This window comes from Polyodon spathula, chromosome 11 (assembly GCF_017654505.1).
Source record: "Polyodon spathula isolate WHYD16114869_AA chromosome 11, ASM1765450v1, whole genome shotgun sequence".
NCBI classification, from domain to species: Eukaryota; Metazoa; Chordata; class Actinopteri; order Acipenseriformes; family Polyodontidae; genus Polyodon; species Polyodon spathula.
In genome coordinates this window covers 38,629,650-38,651,030 of record NC_054544.1, presented here as the reverse complement: position 1 = coordinate 38,651,030, position 21,381 = coordinate 38,629,650, and the positions used below count along the sequence as shown (strand labels likewise).

Sequence of the window (21,381 nt, the reverse complement as noted above, 5' to 3'; positions counted from 1 at the left end):
TGTACATACACAGACAATTATACACAAGAAGTGGTTAGAACATAAATGTTGAGGCACACATGGGGTGCCATCTTCCACTGGTGGCTGGACTGCTGAGAAGCATCTTTAAATGAACAAACATTATTTAAAATGAGATCTACACATTGCTTACATTAATGAATGCATTTTCAATGACTAAAAATACGTATTTATTCTCTTTCATGTATTTTTCTTGCTTTGTGTGCTATGCCTTTGTGAAGTGTTTGGCTTCTCTCTAGTGGTAATATATACCAAACATATGTGAACCTTTTCCAGCATTGCAAATCAGCACTCAGATCTGGTATTTTATGGAGGCAGATATATTCATTCTTCTTAGGTCCATGCAAAGACAGAGTAACACTTCACATTCATATACAGTGACAACAAAAATTACTCCAACAGTAAGAGTTAATATAGTATATATTTTTATTTATTTTTTTACAATTTTTAGTTTAACGAAATATAACTTGATATTGAAACGTACTGTATGCATTGTCATATGATAAGAACACAATCAGCTTTCACAATGTTAATTTATATCTGCTTTTTTTAATTTCAGTTAATTACAACTACAAAATGTCATGGAGATTTTCTTTAAAAGATGAGAGGTTTGTCAGTGCAATACCAATTATGAGACGATAGGTGAATTTTAAAAAACAGAATTGGTCACGTCACCCAGCCCATGCAGATGTAGATACTAGATCTGTATCTGTATTACTTATTCAAATAGTTATTACGGACTTCATTAAATTATCAAAAAACACAATATGGTACCGATAATGACCATACTCTAAACCTACACCTCTGAGCATGGCCTGATCCAAACTGGTTCACATTAGCGAGTCCGAAATGTTACGTGTCAAAATACAAAGTTTTTTTTTTTTTTTTTTTTTTTAACTATTTACCTTACACCCTGAATGTCATTGACTTTTTGAGGTACCTCGATAGTTCATTTCGGTGTTACAGTGTGAAACAAAACAATAACGTGCACTTGGTTTTGATTTCTGACCTCTGTAATAACTCCATAGCGTCTTCAAACCTGCACCCTGCTGCACGTTATAAAGGGATTATGGAGAATGTGAAAAGGTTGGTACAGCCCTTTGTGTTCTAGGTTATGAAAACAACATTTTTAACATGCTATTTCTTTATCATTTAGGCAGTAACAGTATTTAGAGGAATTGACTGGACTGGACTGGACCCCCCCCCCCCCCCCCCCGGCCCCCAGAGTGTTATTTTTATCCCGTCCAGATTTCCTTAAGCAAGATGCACACTAGAGACAGTTGTATGATAAAAGTTTATTCGCTGTTCTCCTCTTTTGACAAATGGAATGAATATAGGTTGGTAGTTATTTACAAATTCCAGTGCCAGAATGAGTAGTAAAGCTATACTGATGTTAATATGCAGATATTCCTATATAAAACAATCCTCTCCAAAGAACGTGAGTAGGTTTACCAGTCAAAGCTCCTATGATTTAGGATTTAAAGGCTTTTTTTATTTAATTTTATTTAATTTTTTTTATTAAAGAACAGATCTTCAAACTTGGTAAAATATAATTTTCTTTCCACACAGACACCTGTACAATCCAATGTAGCGCTACAATGGAAGATATGACAATTGCAATTTCAGGTGAAAACACATACACAGAAAGTCCAGATTCATTTCCTTTTTTTGCTTTTTAGAATTACCCTAGCTGCTTACAAAAACATGCACATCACATGAAAAATCTCACATACAACTTACATGGGAGGAAAAGAGGAGAACTAGCTGCCACTGTTACTTAATTTGTGACGCTTTATACCAAATACTGCTTTACCCAACTACCGGACCCCATGATTCAGATTAATTAAGGATGAAAATCTCTCAAGGTATATGCATAAAAAAGGAAAACAAAAATGCCAAAGGAGTTGGTGGTAAAAGTAAAGGATTTATATATATATATATATATATATATATATATATATATATATATATATATATATATATATATATACACACACATACATACACACACACTCAGTGTACAAAACATTAGGAACACCTGCTCTTTCCATGAAATAGACTGACGAGGTGAATCCAGGTGAAAGCTATGATCCCTTATTGATGAACCTGTTAAATCCACTTCAATCAGTGTAGATGAAGGGGAGACCAGTTAAATAAGGATTTTTAAGCCTTGACACAATTGAGACATGGATTGTGTATGTGTGCCATTCAGAGGGTAAATGGGCAAGACAAAAGATTAAAGTGCCTTTGAACGGGGTATGGTAGTAGATGTCAGGCGCGCCGGTCTGAGTATGTCAAGAACTGCAACGCTGCTGGGTTTTTCACGCTCAACAGTTTCCCGTGTGTATCAAGGATGGTCCACCACCCAAAGGACATCCAGCCAACGGCAGGCCAGTGGTCGAAAATGGCTCATTGATGAAAGAGGCCAAAGGAGGCTGACATGAATTGTGCAGAACAACAGACGGGCTACAGTTAGTCAGCTGACAGTCCAGTACAACACTGGTGCCGAAAGACCAATAAAAGAATGCAACTCGTCGTACCTTGACACGAATGGGGTATGGCAGCCGACGACCTAACAGAGTTCCACTTCTTTCAGCAAAACACAAGAAACTGTGGTTGCAGTGGGCTAAGGAACAAAAACACTGGAGGATTGGAAAAACATTGCCTGGTCTGATGAATCCAGGTTCCTGCTGTTTCATGCTGATGGGAGGACTAGGGTATGGAGAAAACCACATGAGTACATGCATCCATCATGCCACGTGTCAACATTGCAGGCTGGTGGTGGTGGTGTGATGGTGTGGGGTGTGTTTTCATGGCACACATTGGGCCCCTTGACAAAAGTGGAGCAACGTTTGAATGCCACAGGATACCTGAACATCATTGCCAATCAGGTGCCTCCCTTGATGGCAGCAGTGTAACCATTTGCTAATAGATCTTTTCAGCAGGATAATGCCCCATGCCACAAGGCTAGGATTGTCCAGGAATGGTTCCACGAACATGACAATGAATTCAGCTTACTGCAGTGGCCTGCCCAGTCACCAGATCTCAATCCAATTGAGCATCTGTGGGATGAGATGGAACGAGCTATTCGGAGTAGAGATCCACTACCAGCCAACTTGACACAACTGTGGGAAGTATTGGAGTCAACATGGGCCAGCATCCTTGTGGAATGTTTGAGACACCTTGTAGAGTCCATGCCTCAATGAATTGAGGCTGTTCTGAGGGCAAAAGGGAGTGCAACTCAATATTAGGAAGGTGCTCCTAATGTTTTGTACACTCAGTGTGTGTATATATATATATATATATATATATATATATATATATATATATATATATATATATATATAAATAATGTGTGTGTGTGTAATTATGTAAAGAAAATAATTCCCATAGTTTATAGTGTTAAGTAAAGTTCAATATAGTCTTTTATTATAACAAAATAGGCAGTTTACTGAGGGTTAAATATCTGTTAAATCTTAAACTGTGTACAATAGAATCCTTTTTTTTGTTTTTTGCTATGGCCCAAAGCCTCTTCCATTAATATATGGACTTTAAAAAGTGACACTTTCAACATCACTAACACAACCAGTCATTCCTTATTTAAAAAAAAAAAAAAAAAAAAAAAAAAAAACCCTCCCTAGCACCTAAGATGATTAAATTTACTCTTGATCATAGTGACAAAGCAGTTTTTAATGATAAGACACAGATTAATGTTAGAGGAAGCCGCTCAGAAACATTCTAACAAATAACTAACAGACGTGTACCTGAACCAAACCTGAACCTTTTAAAATGGGCAGATCTATGAGGTTGTGCGAGACAAAATGCATGTAAAACAGAAAGGAGGCTAGGATTAATGACTGAAGAAACTTTAGACAGCAAAAAATAAAATCATAAATCGTCCAAACCATGCTATTAAAGCTAGAACGTGCACATTTTTACTGCGTATTTTTCTGACCCAATAAATGAGACCGCATATTCCTTCCTTTACCATGAAAACAATCCAAATTTAAAAGAAAAAAAATATATATATATAATGCATTTCTAAAAAGTCACCGCCCTTAAACATTAAGGAACTGTACCACAGAATCCTCCTTTTGTAGCTGGTCAGGCCATACCCCCCCTTCTCTGTAGAAAGACAGTGGTGATCCAACCAATCTATGCCACAGTCTCAAAATCGACAAGATACTGGTGTCAAAAGGTGAGAGAGGATGTTGAGACACACAAAAGGGGTTGTGTCCCATATGATGTATACACAGGGAACAAGTGGATTTTGAAAGAAGGGGTGGAGAGCCATCAAACGCAGCAGACAAGGTTGGTTAAAAAAAAAAAAGAAAGAAAGAAAGAAAATCAGCATCTTCATAATTTCTCCTTGGCTGGTACCCAGATATAGGGGCCGGATTGCTCCTCGATGATTTGTTTAACCCGGTTGTAGATCTCCTCTAGTGTGTCCCCTTGAACAATAGCTGGAAGACAAAGGGAGGCGTTGGTCAGAAAATGTTGGAAATTCATTGTTCGATTCGCAAGTAGATTCCAATTACATTTTCATATATACAATGTAACTTATCTTTACCATCATTCTGAGTGGTTGCAATGACTTCTACATTATATCTCTGTATCAGGAGCTACTCTTTGGCTGTAGTTGCATGTGATAGGCATATACAATGCAGGTTAGACCAGCCTCTTTATATAAGTAAGTGCCAGCATCACAGATGTATTTTTTTCAGAAGTAAACTCGAGGACAGTAAAAACAATAAAAATAAAATGATATACTATATATATATATATATATATATATATATATATATATATATATATATATATATATATATATATATATATATATATATATATATATATATACACACACACACACTTTATATTAATCCTGGCAAGAGCTGGTAGCTTTTCAACTGGAAGAGACTGCAGCTTGTCAAGTCTAGCTTTGACTACTTGCTTTCATGGTATAATATTAAAACAGTGGTAGTAAAACTCAGTGACACATACACCTCACAACAGTATGTGCGGCCTGCTTTGTTGATGTCAAAAGACTTACAGTCCTGATCACACAATGGCTACTCCAATATTTAATGCAGTCAAAAAAATGTGACCTTTCGCTAGATGTCTTGGCTTTGATTGGCACTAAAGAAACAGTGACTGAAAACATAATGCTAATCAGATGTTGGTCAAGTTAGAGAATAAATGTTTCTTTCAGGCAACAAGGTCTTGCTTTTGTCAGGAATCAGTCTGGAGCAAGTAGAAAATAGTGTGTTGCCTGAAAGAAAGATTTGTCAAAATGTTTACTAATTCATGGAATAAACACATATTGAAATAAACAGTAAAATGCATCCACATGACTGCATTCCAACAGTGACTGAAGTTAGTCTTGAATTTGTAAATATAATACAAAAGTGACTTAATATTCCCTTCCCCTGGACTTTAAACATATATCATCTGATATACGCTGCATAATGTAATTACTACACTAAAAATGTAAAACCTGCAATAAAAGGCACAGACAAGTATTTTCTTTCATTCTGCTAAGAATGTTCCAGTAATATCTCCTCAAAGTCAAACACATTTGAATAGCCCTGGGTGTGCCTTTAACTTTTATTTTCAATGTGTCAACATGCTGTATTTTCTCCTCTTCTATCATTTAAAGGAGTTAAGGTTTTCTCTAAGCCTTGCTTAGCATGGCTTACTGTGATGATTCTAGGCCTGGAAGGACCTGGTAATCCTTTTGTTGTACCGGAGATCAAGGAGGTTTCACATGCTTTTAAAACAGACCGTTTTAAATTTTGTAGTTAGATTGCCACAACTGGACAAAGAAAGAAAACAGAACATACTCCAACCATCACAATGGTCATAGCTGTAGCAAGAAAAGTACTTTTACCCAAAACACGTTTGACTTTTTCCACCATTCAATTAGTTAACAAAGGTGACATGCACTTGCGCCGACAACTTGAGTCTGAATACAGCTTGGAGATGTCTCCAATGCATTTATACTAACAATCACATCTTAAGATGTTGTTTTACTCTCAGATCAGGCATTGGGACAGGCAGGTGCAATCGCAGTTATTATTTTTTATTGCTGTACCACTCACTCACTCCCTCACTCACTCACTCACTCCCTCACTCCCTCACTCCTACATGAATGAATGAAACACCTTTTGTCTCAGCTGTACAAACCTGTGAAGTGCTCTGTGAATTCCTGCTCCAGTTTCATGGCTCGCTCATAAGTCTTCCTGCCTTGCTCTTCTGTCAGACGCTTATTCATCTCCCTGATGTAGCAAAAACAGCGGGCACAGATCAGCTCACCCTCATTTTAATACAGGCTTCGTGCCCATCTAGGAATGGGAATGTATTACCCATTAACCATACACTCCCCTGAATAGATAACCAAAAATAGGATTGTAACAAGACATTCCACCAGTGAATTCTAGTCCCAAACGCTGTCCATTTATTACCATGTGGAATGACTGGGTGGGATATTAGCTTTTTTTAAATTACTGGACAGCAATGTGTTTCTCCTATGAGGAATGTGCTATCTATAGAGAAGTTAGTTGATCGTTTTGAGTGGTGTCTTGTGAGCTACATTTAATATCTGGAGGATTTCGGTTTACTCACATAATATTTTCTACAGATTTTGGTTTAATGAAAACAGCAATAGGATAGAGCAGTGCTATCTGTAGCCTCTTGATAGCATTGCCTGACACGTCGAGGATACAGTGCTTGCCCTGAAGAAAACAAATGGCGTTACATAAAACATAAAATAACAAACTCCCCTACTGTTGATTTTGATACAGCTATAATACATCATATCTAAAAAAATAACTAGATTAAACAGTGTGGAGCAACATAATTTAAATTTAGAATACAGTATCAATTATACTAAGAAAACAGGGGAACATTTTAACAGCTGTAGCAAGACACTCCGGTTCTTTCTGTTCAAAAGTTCTGCAAAAGTTGTAATCAATTACAAATTTTTAACTGTAATATTCTGTTGCAAACACTTTGCAATGCCTGTACTATGGGAAATTTTCACAAGGGTTCTTTGGGGGGGATTTAATGAGGCGATACCGTTTAAAATTGACAGTAACCCTAACTATCTTCAGTGAGTGTTTTTACTCATAACCCTGAAATGACCATCTGTTGCTCAGTACCTTTTCTGCTACCTCCCGTACTGACTGTACACTGGTTCCGTACAGGTGGTTGTTGTACTGGCCGGCCTCGATGAACTTGTGATCCTGAATGTCCTTCTCCATCTGCTCCCGAGATGTGACAAAGTGATAATCCCTGCCATCCACCTCATAGTCACGCTGTGGTCTAGTTGTGTCTGGAACACACAGATTCACATGCCAGAAGAATATTACTCTATACTGCTTTGTAGTATTACTAAAGCTCTTAAGACAAGTGTTTAAATGATGAATATCGAATATGAATGTAAAGCAACTCTTAACTATGGCTCCCTTCTAAAGCGATATAAAACGGGGTAGTATCTACTGTACCTACTTTGATTAAACTCAGTAATGTAGCAAGTTTAAATTAATGAGATCTCCGTTTTACCTCATATTATGAGGACAAAGCTATTGTCAGATGGTTTTGTTTAAAATTGTAATTGCACCTCAGAACAATTCACTCATGGTGGTTGTAGGCAGCACAATGTGTATTGTATCTTTTTACTTTAGATGCAGGTAAAATATCTTTAGCTTGTATTTCCCAATACTTCTGTGTATGGAAAAGCTGCACTATTACTAGGAATGTTACATTTCAGTTCGCTTAAAACGTCCCAAGTTCAAAAACTACTTTGATACAATGCACAAAACATTTATTCTAATCTCTCATTACACTCCTGTGGGTTACATAAAGGCTCACTCTTAGGCAAGCCACTTTGCTTTTTGCTTACTGTCCCCCTCAATACTTTCCACTGAATATATGAACACTCACGAGGAACGCAGGAGCCAAACTTGTCTGGAAACTCTGAGATCAGATCGTCATTTACTCTGTCTTTCATGGGTCCCAAAACTATCACTGGACGCGAGTAGTTTACTGGAGAGAAAGGCAGGCATTTACTTGTTATTAACTTGTTTTGAAAACACTAGATATGATGCTTTACCATCAGTTGAAAATACATATATATATATATATATATATATATATATATATATATATATATATATATATATATATATATATATATATATATATAATATATCATAGTTATCTTATTCATTGTTTTCCATTGTTTTATATACATATATATTATATATATATATATATATATATATATATATATATATATATGGAGCGTGCATATTGAGGCATTGGTAAATTAGTGAACGATTAGTTTGAAATAGCTCTTGGTGCATCAAATTTGTACATCTTTTTCTATAAAGCAGAATGTAATCCAAGCATTGATTAATTAATTTCTATGCTCTGCACCAAAATCCCCTCTTACCTTCTTGCTGGGTGACAGGCTCGTAAGACAGTACGTATTCCTCCAGGCCACCTGCTTAGAGACAGAGCGCATTGCCCATCTTTAGAAAACAATAAAAACCAAAAACCAAAACACACAGCCTCAGAAAGCATAACCTATTGTTCTCAACTGAAACTAGCCAAAACCTATTCACCAATACCTTACTATAGTAATTGCAGCTTCCACAACTGAATTACTTCAAGAGTATTTTACTCAGATGTTGCTCAGAAGAGCCAGCTGCTAAACATTTTGGCAGGATTAACATAAACAAAGTGCATGTCTGTAAACAAAACAGGTTTCTAAAAGAATGGTATGGTAACAATGTTAGTTTGATTTCATTTTAATATATGTTTATAGGGTTATTTGGTTCTATATCTATAAATTCTTCATTTAATGCAACTAAAAGCATGCAACATATTCAAATGTGTTTTGTTAGAGTACTTTCTAAATGAATACAAATTAGAAGGTCTGCATCATGTGTATGTTACTCTTTGTAAGCTGAAGCAGTAAAAAGACAAAAACAAACAAACAAAAAAAAAACAAGCCAAACTGTTTAAAAACCTAAAGTGTTTTTTTCAAAAAACAAACAAACAAAAAAAAAAAAAAAAAAAAAAAAATACCATTACAAAATATACTGCAAAAATGACAACTTCAAATATGAGTCTGTTTTAAATTTTATTTAATTGTATGTGCCATATCCTTCCTTCATGATCAAAAACCAGGGCTTGCAGTTTGCGTAACTAACCTACAGAGGGCACTTTACCCTATTATCTGACAATATAGCTTACATCCATATTAAAACTAAACAGGCGGCTGAGCAAGAAGATATGATGTGGGATACATGAGTGGATAATGAAAAGATATTGGCTATTAAAACTGACATCTGTCTACAGTGAAATCTAGTAAAAAAAAAAAAAAACAGATATAGGGGGAAAAAAAGGGAACACAGACTTACGGTAACTACTTTCACTATCGCTGGCATTAGAGGTTACATGCTCTGAAATTGCAACAAAGGGAAGGTAAGAAAAAAAACAAAGGACTACAATACAGTGTTACTACACACAAGCTCTACAAAGGAAAATCTAAATCGTGTGCATGAACACAAAAAGAACAGGGGTCCTGGATTGTGAAGAACCTTGAAGACAAAATCACCCGGTGTTAGAGAGCACAAAGGAAATCAAGCTGCTTTATCAAATGAAGTCTTCAATGCAACACATTTAGATTACGGGTGCAAATCCAATGGCAGAGTCTATGCCTCCTCAAGGTTCTCACAAGGCCGATAAATATGAAACAATTATGAAACTTCTACTGAGAAGACATGAAGGGGCTGCCAGTACACATGCTATAAGAAATTTCTGTAACGGGCAGTGTTGTGGGATGCACTGCTGTTGCAAGTCCCCTGTCGGCGAGATGAGATGAGGTTAGACGCTCTAAAACCCTGAATGCAGATGAGCCCAGTTCTTTTGCACTGTGGTTAAGATGCTTGCTTGTGGTGCACAGGTTCACGCCCAGCCTGTGCCCTGTTACATTTAAAAAATAAGCCCCAAAGTAATTAACACTTTCGGGAAACGCATCAAAATAATACCTGTATTGGGTATAGCTTCTGTACTGAAACGTGTCTCTACTTCAGATCCAAATAAAGGGAGTGTTAAATTAGCAGTACTTTTGAAAATATGTTCAGTTACTTGCATACCTATTTGTTACCAAACAATACCTCCATCCACACTGGTTGGCAGAAAAAAAGTATTAGAATCGATATGGCTTCTGTTAAGTTATTTTAATTTAGTGCTTCTTATTCTGACCTCAAAAACCCAACCCATTTAGTCCTTTCCCCCCACAAGCTGAGGTGGTCAATTGTGGCGATTTGTGTTGTGTTTTTGTGATTCTACACCACTAAATATTTTACTGAGCCATACTCAAAACACAGGTCTTAATGTGAAAGCTAAGCATGCTGCACATCACGTTTCCATGGATACAGATTTAAATTGGATTGAAGAAGAAAATCTTTTTGTGATGTTTGGGTCACTCATTTAGGTCAAGCAGATTTTTGGTTATATTAAGTAGGGAAGCCAAGTTGTTAAACAGCTAAATAAACGCTACTTTTTTTTTTTTTTGCTGCACTACATTTGATTATCAATGTTAGGCAACATTACAGAAAGCCAAGGTTGATATTAACAACAATAATTAATATTAAAATCTGCTGTAGTCTACACTGTTTTCACCTTCTTGTTAATAGATGGTTGGTGTGTACTTAAAAAGATGAATTTTTTCAAAATTTAAAAAAGATGTATAATATATATATATATATATATATATATATATAATAACATATATATATATATATATAAAATGTGTAAAAATGGATAAAAGTAGTTGGTGAAACAATGAAACAATACAAGCTGACTGAACTGTGATGACGAAAAAAAAAAGTCAGATCTGACTATTTTAAGGAGGGGCCTAGATGTAAATTTGAGAACTGCGTCACTTACTTAGGCCTTTTGATCCCATGTCATCTGGGATCTGCTGAAGAGTAGTCCCAGGAGAGCAAGCAAAATAGAAAAACAATCACAAAAGACATTTGTTACTGGAATAGAGCATGGATCCTACCATTGGGCACAGTTCTGTGGCTGCAACAGGCACTCTGCTTTCATTCATCGCAAAAGCACTGAACTGAGAAATCAAAGGTGCACCTATTACACATGGCTGCATCCAAACAAGTCAGATGAAAATCAAATCAGAATGAGAAGGTAGGTACATCTGACACTGAAACAGTGATTGAGAATTTTATTTTGAAAGGGCCCTCAAAACAAGTATGCGCCCAGTTCATTTGCCAATGAATTTGCTGCCGAGTCAGCCTGTTACAATTCTCAAAGCTGTCTCCATGGTAATAAGCTACTCCTGTGCTGGTTGACCCCGACCTATAGCGTCTGTCCAGTTCCAGTTACTTACGATCAAGGTCACTGGTTTCCTGCTCACTCTGGTCCTTGTTCTTGTAGAAAGGGAATTTTCGGGAAAAGAGGTTCTTTTTACGCTTGTCATTGAATGACTGCTGAGGAAGAGAAGGAGGTGCAAAACAAGGGGTGTCTAATGTGTGAACAAAGCCCAGGCCTACAGGTCTTTGGAATCTGACTCTGGTACCACCATGTGTAGGCTTTCCATAAAAAAGGTTTGACGAGCAAAATGAAAAACAAAACAAAATTGCTTGAAAGAACACCTGACCTAACCTAAGCACGTATTTTTTTTTTGCCAGTATTTTTGTCAAATTAAACCTAGCGTCCCTATTAAAATGAAACCCCAGATCTAGGTAATTTAATGATCTCTACTTAAGTTCTGGAGGTACATTTGTAAAGCTAGTAGTAGCTATATTTATAAATTAATTAATTAATGGAAAATGTGAAGAGCACATTTTTAAATAAATCCTGCTCTCTCCTTCTGAAGTCTTATCAAGTTTTAAAACAAATTCATCCTAGTTATGTTTTAGAGCAAGCCTTTTGTTGCTTTGCTGTCCCATTGACATGAGACAAGTTCAAGAGACTCTGTTTTTCGAGTCAATATCGACGTCTCACTTTAAATTGTCAGGTCCACTTTAAAAAAAAAAAAAAAAAATAATAAAATAATAATATATATATATAAGATATAAGATATATATATAAATATATATATATATATATATATATATATATATAAATATAATATGAGAATAAAACATGAAACTATAAGATAACTTGAGAAACAAAATAAAGAAAAGCCCAGAAAATGTCAAATGTAAAAGGTTTTAATCTAAAGACTATTAGAAGAGTGGTGAATTCTTGTAAGGTGATTAATTTCTGCCCAAATCCCTGAGCATGCAAAGAGGAGGTGCAATTGAAAACAAAGCTAATGCAACATGAACCTGCAAAAACAAACATGCATCTTGTATTTTCTTTTACTTAAAAAAGGTGATATTATTTCTTAAGGTGTTTTAAAAGCCGCCGATCATTCATTGTAATTGATGGGGAAAAACAAACTGAATTTAACCCTAAAGCTGCAATGCCCATTTCAAAAGCATACGCTGTGGATTAAGGAATGTGAAAGTTGATTCAAAATGTAAATCGGCACAAGAAAGGGAAGGTTCTTTGAGTTGCATTAAGACTTCAAAAGCATGTGCCTTAATAAAACACCACACGGTCTCAAACTGATCTACAGAAGAGGAAGGTATTGAAACTGCAGTCATTTATGCACAATAGCAAGATGATGATCACAGGTGCAGATAATATTAATATATATTAAATGGTACATGCATCATTAGAGGTTTGATTTTCATAACCGTGGTATACAAAATTTCACGGTTACAAGATGCATTGTTTTTTGCAGCTTTGGCAATTTTAGTGTGTTACTATTACTGCATATTTGTGCAGCTTCAGCAAACAGTGCAGCTTGCATGTGATATTAGCTTTCTGAATGGAAATCACTTATGGCCCAGAGATTTGGGCTGCATAGAAAGGGGCTATTGTTTTTAATTTTCAATGGAGTACAGAAACACCAGGTTGTTGAAGCTCAGGAGGTACAGTAATGGAAAGAAAGTGGATCACTTAAGATTAAAAAGCATGCACTGCATGCGCTGCCCAAAGAGAAATGCATGGAAAGAAAGCAGAATGGAGCTGTGTAAGTAAAATGCAGTTCTACATCAATGTCAAGCGTATCTGGGGTTTTTTTGTAGTGAATAATTCATGCATATTTCTTGGTGCTGTGTTAGGACACACAACACGTACTGTAACTGAGCTACAGCTTCTGAAATGAATTTTGTTTATGCAGTTAATTCAGGTTGGGAAACGTTTGATGCGCAGGAACGTCTTCACAAGAACTTGACACAGAGGCATCTCAACATGCTGTTTAGTCGGGGGGTCATCTTCAGTCACCTTCACATATTAGTACTTTTTAGACATTAAATCACATATAGTACGTACAGTAGCATACTCAATGGCAAAATCCCTTGTCTTTATACACAATTAAGGCACAATCCATATGTATATAAAAATGTACTGTAACTAGACAGACAGATGGACATGTTCAATCTGTATATCCCTAAACGCTGATATTCTCAATAGCTAAAAAGTTTTTTTAACCAAATTTTAAAATAATCGATTTTCGTGTTCAGCAATTAACTCTTAATTGTTCTGTAATTCCTGATATGTTTTTTTTGTACACAACTGTAAGTTGCCCTGGGTAAGGGTGTCTGCTAATAAATAAATAATAATAAATAACAATACAATATTTTTTCTCTTAACAAAGAATACTAAACATCTGCATTAATGACCTCCCCAATTTAAATTATGTAGCTTCTAACTGAAAACTAGCTTTGAAAACAGCAAATTTTACCGTGCAATACAAACCAGAATAAGAAAATGCTATCCCCTCAAATCCTCTTGCGTGGTGCACTTACCCCTTTGTCTCTTGATTTTGAATTGAATTTCACTGTCTTTAACCTGGCTCTCTCTTTCTTTTCCACCCTGCAGAGACAGAGAAAAAGGACACACCTTAAGAGAGCAGCACTAATGGATATGAGATTCAATATTTCAATATTTATGCCTTTCCAATTTGCATTACTTCTTATTCAGAGCTGTCCAAGAAAAAGAAAAAAAAATCAGCATTGTCTATGCAGAAACAGCATTCATGACCAAAGCATTGGAAACACCTGCCCTAACTGTCAATAGGGGAGTAGAATCACACCACAGGATTCCAGGACGGCACTGATTTGACAGTTTGCAAGAAGGTTCTGATGAATAAATCATGTGATTGACAGCTCATTTATATGTAAATTGTGTGCTTCATACATTATATTATGCTTTTATTTTGTACCAAAGATCATGAGGCAATGCATTTATCAGTGCTTTTAAACTCATCCTTTAACCACTCTATACTGACTAATACACAGACCAAAGAATTATGGCTCACCGCTTGTCCACGTTAATGAGCACATAACTTCAACTGGCATGGTATTTACAATCATTCTGGGTAGAAATGTTTCTGCCACTGATTATAATGCTGATACTGTAACTCTATGTTGGAGCAACACAACTCACAACTATGCAGAGCACCAGAAAACACCAGAACACAGTAATGGGAATGTAAAAATGACATGCTAGCTTAATGACCAAAATGAAAAACCTTCAGATATAAACCTGCTCTGCTGTACACCTCCAATAGGGCGTCACATGTAACATGTTCTAAATGTCCATGTACGAGGTGCACAGCCAGCATAAAGGGAAATCCAGGACGCTGCTTTAGAGGTTAATGATCATGCTTTCATAAATGGCCTCTAGCCATTTTCGTTTGATGCCACATGAAACTGATTTTATAGGAGGCGATTGGGCAGTAATGACCTTTGATGAGGCGAAGGACATCAAAGCCACACGTTTGCTAATGCCATAACTATCAAGAGTCACAGCTTTTAATGGGGTTTGAAAATTATTTAGCTTGGCAGAACATTATGATCTTTTAAAAAGATAAAAAATAAGGTTTTAAAATCTATTTTCTAAGCTTAGATTGGCATTGGCATTGCTTCCCCATATAGCACTTACAGTGGCTCTCAAAAGTATTCACCCCCCTTGGACTTTTCCACATTTTGTTGTGTTACAACATGGAATCAAAAAGGATTTAATTAGGAGTTTTTGCCACTGATCAACACAAAAAAAGTCCATAATGTCAAAGTGAAAAATAAAATCTACAAATTGTTCTAAATGAATTACAAATATAAAACAGAAAATAATTGATTGCATAATTATTCACCCCCTTTGTTATGACACACCTAAATAAGCTCTGGTGCAACCAATTGTCTTCAGAAGTCACATAATTAGTTGAATGGAGTCCACCTGTGTGCAATTAAGGTGTTCCAAATGATTTCAGGTTAAATACACCTGTCTCTGGGAGGTCCCACAGTTGGTTAGTACATTTCCTAACAAAAACTACATCACGAAGACAAAGGAACATTCAAAGCAAATCCAGAATAAGGTTCTTCAAAAGCACCAAATCAGGGGTAGGATACAAGAACATTTCCAAGGCATTGAATATCCCCCGGAGCACAGTAAAGTCCACTATTAAGAAATGGAGAGTATGGCACAACTGTGAATCTGTCTAGAACAGGCCATCCTCAAAAACGGAGTATCCGGGCGAGAAGGGCACAAGTCAGGGGGCCACCAAGAGGCCTATGGCAACTCTAAAGGAGTTACAGTCTTCCACGGCTGAGCTGGGAGACACTGCATACGGCAACAATAGCCCGGGCGCTTCACAAAACTGGCCTTTATGGGAGAGTGGCAAAAAGAAAGCCATTGTAGAAAAAAAAAAAACTCACATCAAGTCTTGGCTAGAGTTTGCCAGAAGACATGACTCTGAGACCAAGTGGAAGAAGATTCTATGGTCTGATGAGACCAAAAAAAGAGCCTTTTGGCCTAAACGCTAAGCACTGTTTGGCGCAAGCCTAACACCGCACATCATCCTGAGAACACCATCCCTATCGTGAAGCATGGTAGTGGCAGCATCGTGCTATGGGGATGCTTCTCTGAGACAGGGCCTGGAAAGCTCGTGAAGACAGAGGGCAAAATGGATGCAGCAAAGTTCAGAGATATCCTGGAGGAAAACCTGTTGAAGTCTGCAAGAGACCTGGGACTTGGGAGAAGATTCATCTTCCAGCAGGACAATGACCCCAAGCATACAGCCAAAGCCACATTGGAGTGGCTTAAAAACAAAAAGGTCAATGTCCCGGAGTGGTCCAGTCAAAGCCCAGACAACTGAGAATATGTGGAGAGAGTTGAAAATTGCTGTTCACCAAAGGTCCCCATCTAATTAGACTGAGCTTGAACAATTTTGCAAAGAAGAATTGGCAAAAATTGCAGTGTCCAGATGTGCAAAGCTGGTAGAGACTTATCCAAATAGACTCATGGCTGTAATTGCTGCCAAAGGTGCCTCTACCAAATACTGACTCAATGGGGTGAATACTTATGCAGTCAATTATTTTCTGTTTTGTATTTGTAATTCATTTAGAACAATTTGTAGATTTTATTTTTCACTTTGATATTATGGACTTTTTTTTTGTGTTGATCAGTGGCAAAAACTCCTAATTAAATCCATTTTGATTCCATGTTGTAACACAATAAAATGTGGAGAAGTCCAAGGGGGGTTAATACTTTTGAGAGCCACTGTATGTTGAAGGTCTTGTGGTTCTTTTTTTGTACTTTAAAAGTACAATGCAGTAAATCTAACAGTCTCTTCCTGATATTTACTGAAGTCATGTGTCTTAGGTGAAGCTGGAACAATGCAGTGAATCTGAGCTACACCAAAGAAATGGATTTTCTCCCAGAAAACAGCAGTAGCTTTTAACTCAAGTATAAAATACCAGTAAAGAAACAGAGAAAAGGAGAACAAGTGATTACTTGTGCTAATAAGGAGGTAAACTCTTCAGTAAAAAAAAACAAAAAAACATCTGTAATAATAAATAAATACATTTAGATAGATAGACATACAAAAACTATTGGCCTTTGAAACAGCACGTAAACAGACACAAGCCCCGTGTGGGTGGGAATAAATGGGCCAACAATGAATGTGGTTACGGTATACAACTGAATGTACTTTGGGGAACTGCTCACGAATCAACAAATAAACATGAGCTATTAAAGCTTTCAATGGAAAACAATTTGCTCCAGGTCTATTTAAAACATGAGGGTCTTAATAATTTTCCATTTTTTATTTTAGTATGGATATTAAACATACACCTTTAGATAGATAGCATTGTAGACTCAAACGCTAGAACTAAAACTGATAAAAAAAAAAAAAATCATGCCTGGATTTGCCAAGTCCAATTACTGTCAAAACAGTTGACTGGTCATAATGGGTAAGCCCCAGTGTCAAAGACAACATCAATTATATGCTTTTACAGCAGGGATGTGTCCTTCAGAAAGGTTACAGTACATTATTTTCAGTTAAATCACATTAAAGAGCCTAGGGTCTTTCTGACAAAGCACTGCAGTCTGTGTGTCCTTTTAGCACTGCTGCTTTCTAATAATAATAATAATAATAATAATAATAACAACAACAACCTTTATTTTTATATAGCGCCTTTCATAGTGGCCCACCACCACAAAGCGCTTTACAAGATACGAGACTAGGGTGTATGAACTATGCATCAGCTGCAGAGTCACTTACAACAACGTCTAACCACAGGAGGTTAAGATCACACAGACAGACAGTGGCTGAGCTGGGATTTGAACTGGGGACCTCCTGGTTACAAGCCTGTTTCTTTAACCACTGGACAGCGATACTAGAATAGCTCTGGCAATTGGTTAGAAATGTACTTGGGCAGTGGGGACAATGCGCAAAGCCGCCTACTCCAAATTCCATTACAATAATCTTATCTAATAATAAACAACGGAAGAATACCCAACAACTTGTTTATTTCAAATGTTTGTAACGTTACTGCGAGTCCTAGGCCTCTATCAAGGAGACACAGGCAATTGTGAATGGCTGAATCGAGACCACCAAAACCATTTCACATGGATTTGAACCCAGACCTCCAGAGGGGAAACAGAAGTAAATAAGCATGTTGCACAGCCTAAACCCTTATTCAGATTATTTGGTATTATATAACTGCTATATAGTTGGGATTGATTTCTGTAACATAAAATTAAGAAAATTGTTATTGTCAAAGTGATTCAATAATTTAAAACTTTAGTTTTTAAAAACAGAACAATTATGCAGCTGATTTGCACTTTACATCCTATGCATTAAACGCATTTGTTAATGTGTCTAAGAAGCTCAACTGTCATTCGCTAAAGCCGGGTCCACACCTGAGCAACTAGCTCAACATGCTTCCCACGTTTAGAAGTGTGTGTAGCTTTTCTGGTGATTACGCTGACCCTGCTGGTGCTGTCGATTCTTTCCTTCTGTCTGTCATTACCTTTAGTAAACGATGGCGCCACTAATTACAGATGAAGAACTGGCTGTTATAGGCGTCTCATCTGTAGTTATTTTAAATGCATTATTAGAAGCAGAAGCAGAGCCAAGTAAATGCTGAACAAGACTTTGGCTGAGGCGTCGTCACAAATACAGAGCATTTATCTATCTATTTATTTATTTATATAGACACACACTCGAAGCTTGCAATATGCAGATATTGCAAACTTTTTTCTTCAAGAGCTTAAAAGCACGGCTGCTTTCTAACATTGCTCTACAACATCAACAGCCCAGAAACATTCCTAACGACTAATGTATGTGACAATTTAAATTTAAACAAGACAGCTCATCTTACTCAAGTTTAGTGCTCTTTTGCGCAGACATGAAGCCTCATGAATACAAAATCTGAAATACAAAGCCGACAGATGAAAAGCCCTTTGATGTTCTATATTCTGATCATTGAATCCCACTGCCAAGATGATATGCATGCAATCAAACTAGTCACTGGTAACAGGTTTACAAACATTGTGAACAGGTACCTTTCTCTAAGCTCTACAAGACAGATACCGTAAGCATTTAGAAATTGTCATATTATTTATGTTCTCATGTGAAAGCTACAGCACTATGAAAGAGCATTGCAAGTTATTTTGGAAAAAGAAACCATTGTATAATATACCTTAGCTGTACAGAATTTAGTGTCTTCACACAGCACTTTTAACAATGTCTCCTGCATGTTATTTTCAACAGAAACAACATGGGTTTCTTGTTCTTCTAAGTGGGGCCCTTAGAATTCCTTATCTAATGAATCTCATTTAATATCTTCCAAAATTTGCATGACAAGTCAGCTTTTTTGTGGATGTACACAGGACAAACATGGTCTCAATTGGTTGTTTTGAAAAACAAATGTTTGAATATTGTGCTAAATTTTTCAGCCGATATTTCAGCTTGGTTCTGAACATTATCTGCAACTAGCTGTAATAAATCCTATTTGTTTTATCCCCTTTGCTGATATCATTCAGATCCCAAACAAACGGGCAGGCCCGGGATTCAAACTTTTCATCTTTATTTAAGAGAGACTCTTGCATTGTTTCGCCTCCTTTGCCATCGTCCTTGATCACTGCTTAATGGGAATGGAGCTGCTCTAGGTTCCCCCAGCCCTGCTGCCGGTTCATCAGAACACGGCTTTTATCCAGTTAGGGCTTAGTCAAAGCTCCAACTTTTAATCGTGGCAGGGGCACGCTGCCCTGCCTGTTACTCAGGAAGACAGCCGTGAGCTGACAGAACAGAGACCTGGGGCTTCCCGAGCCCTTGCAGCACGAGCTCCAGTCCCCTGCGGTGTCCTGAACTGCAGGCCCAAAAGTGCAGAGGATTGACACGCTAAATACATTAAGCAACTGTGCCAGCAGCCTCAAAACTCCTGACGCAGAGGACATAGATTTGCTTTTACTTTAAAAACATTTCCCAAAACTTAATTGTGAGGTCTTGGTGTCTTGCTGGATCCTCCAGGTTCTGCTAAAATGTAGGTCGCGCACACACACACTCTTAAAAAGATAACGGAATGCAAATGTACAGCTCCTGGGATGAACTGGAAATGCTTCCCCAGAAAATATACATCACTTAGCACTCCCCTCACTTCAATATTACAAGAGCTTATATTTTATATATGCATATTGCAAAAACACAGTACAGTAAATAAATACATACCTTTGGTCCTTTATTTAATTTTTTAGGGGGGGGGGGGGCGTCTGAGCTTTACAGGAGCACCACAAATGGCAGCAATATGGAAAAAATGTGTTCCTTTTTTAACGAATATATTAGAATACTATATTATTGCTGTGCCACCCAGGATGAATGATCAATGCAGCATCTGGGAATTCTCTCTTATACAGTGGATGGAAAACTGCTAGCGTTTTAATGCTGTAACTTTAGAAAGGATGATTTATGGAAGAAAATCAGGATTTCAATCACTGCTTCTTTGAAGTGGTGAACTGTACTCTTTCCTAGAGGATGTCATTGTAATTACATTACATACATTGTAATGCACAGTATTTGAAACTGTGTTTCACTGCTTATGCTGCATATTAGATGATACAAGCAGATTTAGAAACTTTACTTTGTGGACAGAGCTTAAACCCACCCAACTTTTTTTTTTTGTTTTTACATCTCCTCCTGATCTCCACGTGGAGTCAGACAGGAAGAGATTTAACGGAGGGAATTTAAAACCTAATTAAAACGCTGAGCTCACCTGCGTTTGCTTGGGATTACTCCAATCTCTTCGCTCTCTCCATCTGGCGTGACCTGCCGTGCTTGCCACCACTCGTCATCAGAGGCATTGATAACATGCAGAATGTCCCCAAATTGGAAGTTCAGCCCTTGACTCGGGAGCCCGCTGTCCTTGGTCTTATCATAGTCAAAAAGAGCTCTAGAATAAAAACATTTGAGAACGACACAATAAAACATTAGATTCTGTGAAGTCACTGAAACACAAAAGCAGAACAGTCCTAATTATGATTACAACGGCTATTAAAGATGATAAGAAACATTTTATCAAAAAAAACCCCCAAAAAAACAAAACAAAGAAACATTCTACCTCTATTGCTACTACTTTCCAAAACACTGAAGCACAGTCAAACCAGTATAGAAGGTCGATTGGCCTTCATTGTGGGGGTCAAGTTTTAAAATGTACAGTACAAGGTTTAGTTTATCTAACTATCTGCCATTCTCTAAAGACTCAAGTTATGTTTAAATATGTTCTTAATTTGTTTTATTGCAGCTTGAACAGTATTTGGTATGACTTCCTAAATTACGAGCACTGCTGTTGCAAAGTAATGTTTAATTATGCAGCTTTGGGATGTTAGATTTACCTTTTTGTTGTGTGAATTGTGTATCTTTAATTTGTGTAAACTGAATAGTTTAGTTTACTGCAGTCAACACAGTGACCTTATAACCACCCTATACATTTCTCC

General features: G+C 37.0%; 1 protein-coding gene across 28 annotated transcripts in view; it reads right to left on the bottom strand.

The window, feature by feature from the left end:
- Positions 1-3,349: 3,349 nt before the first annotated feature.
- The window catches only part of dlg1b (discs large MAGUK scaffold protein 1b), a 184,718-nt gene continuing 166,686 nt past the window's right edge, over positions 3,350-21,381 (bottom strand). For 10 of the 28 annotated variants that reach the window (XM_041263405.1, XM_041263409.1, XM_041263416.1 and 7 more), the window contains 10 exons: positions 20,661-20,837; positions 13,914-13,980; positions 11,441-11,540; positions 9,447-9,488; positions 8,474-8,527; positions 7,963-8,064; positions 7,179-7,351; positions 6,643-6,752; positions 6,205-6,296; positions 3,350-4,481 (listed from right to left, as the gene is read on the bottom strand). In XM_041263405.1, coding sequence (XP_041119339.1) covers positions 4,375-4,481; positions 6,205-6,296; positions 6,643-6,752; positions 7,179-7,351; positions 7,963-8,064; positions 8,474-8,527; positions 9,447-9,488; positions 11,441-11,540; positions 13,914-13,980; positions 20,661-20,837 — 1,024 coding nt within the window. In that variant the 3' untranslated portion in view covers positions 3,350-4,374. Of the gene's footprint in view, positions 4,482-6,204; positions 6,297-6,642; positions 6,753-7,178; positions 7,352-7,962; positions 8,065-8,473; positions 8,528-9,446; positions 9,489-10,980; positions 11,015-11,440; positions 11,541-13,913; positions 13,981-20,660; positions 20,838-21,381 lie in introns of all 28 variants that reach the window. The other 18 variants (XM_041263435.1, XM_041263406.1, XM_041263417.1 and 15 more) reach the window with 12 other exon arrangements.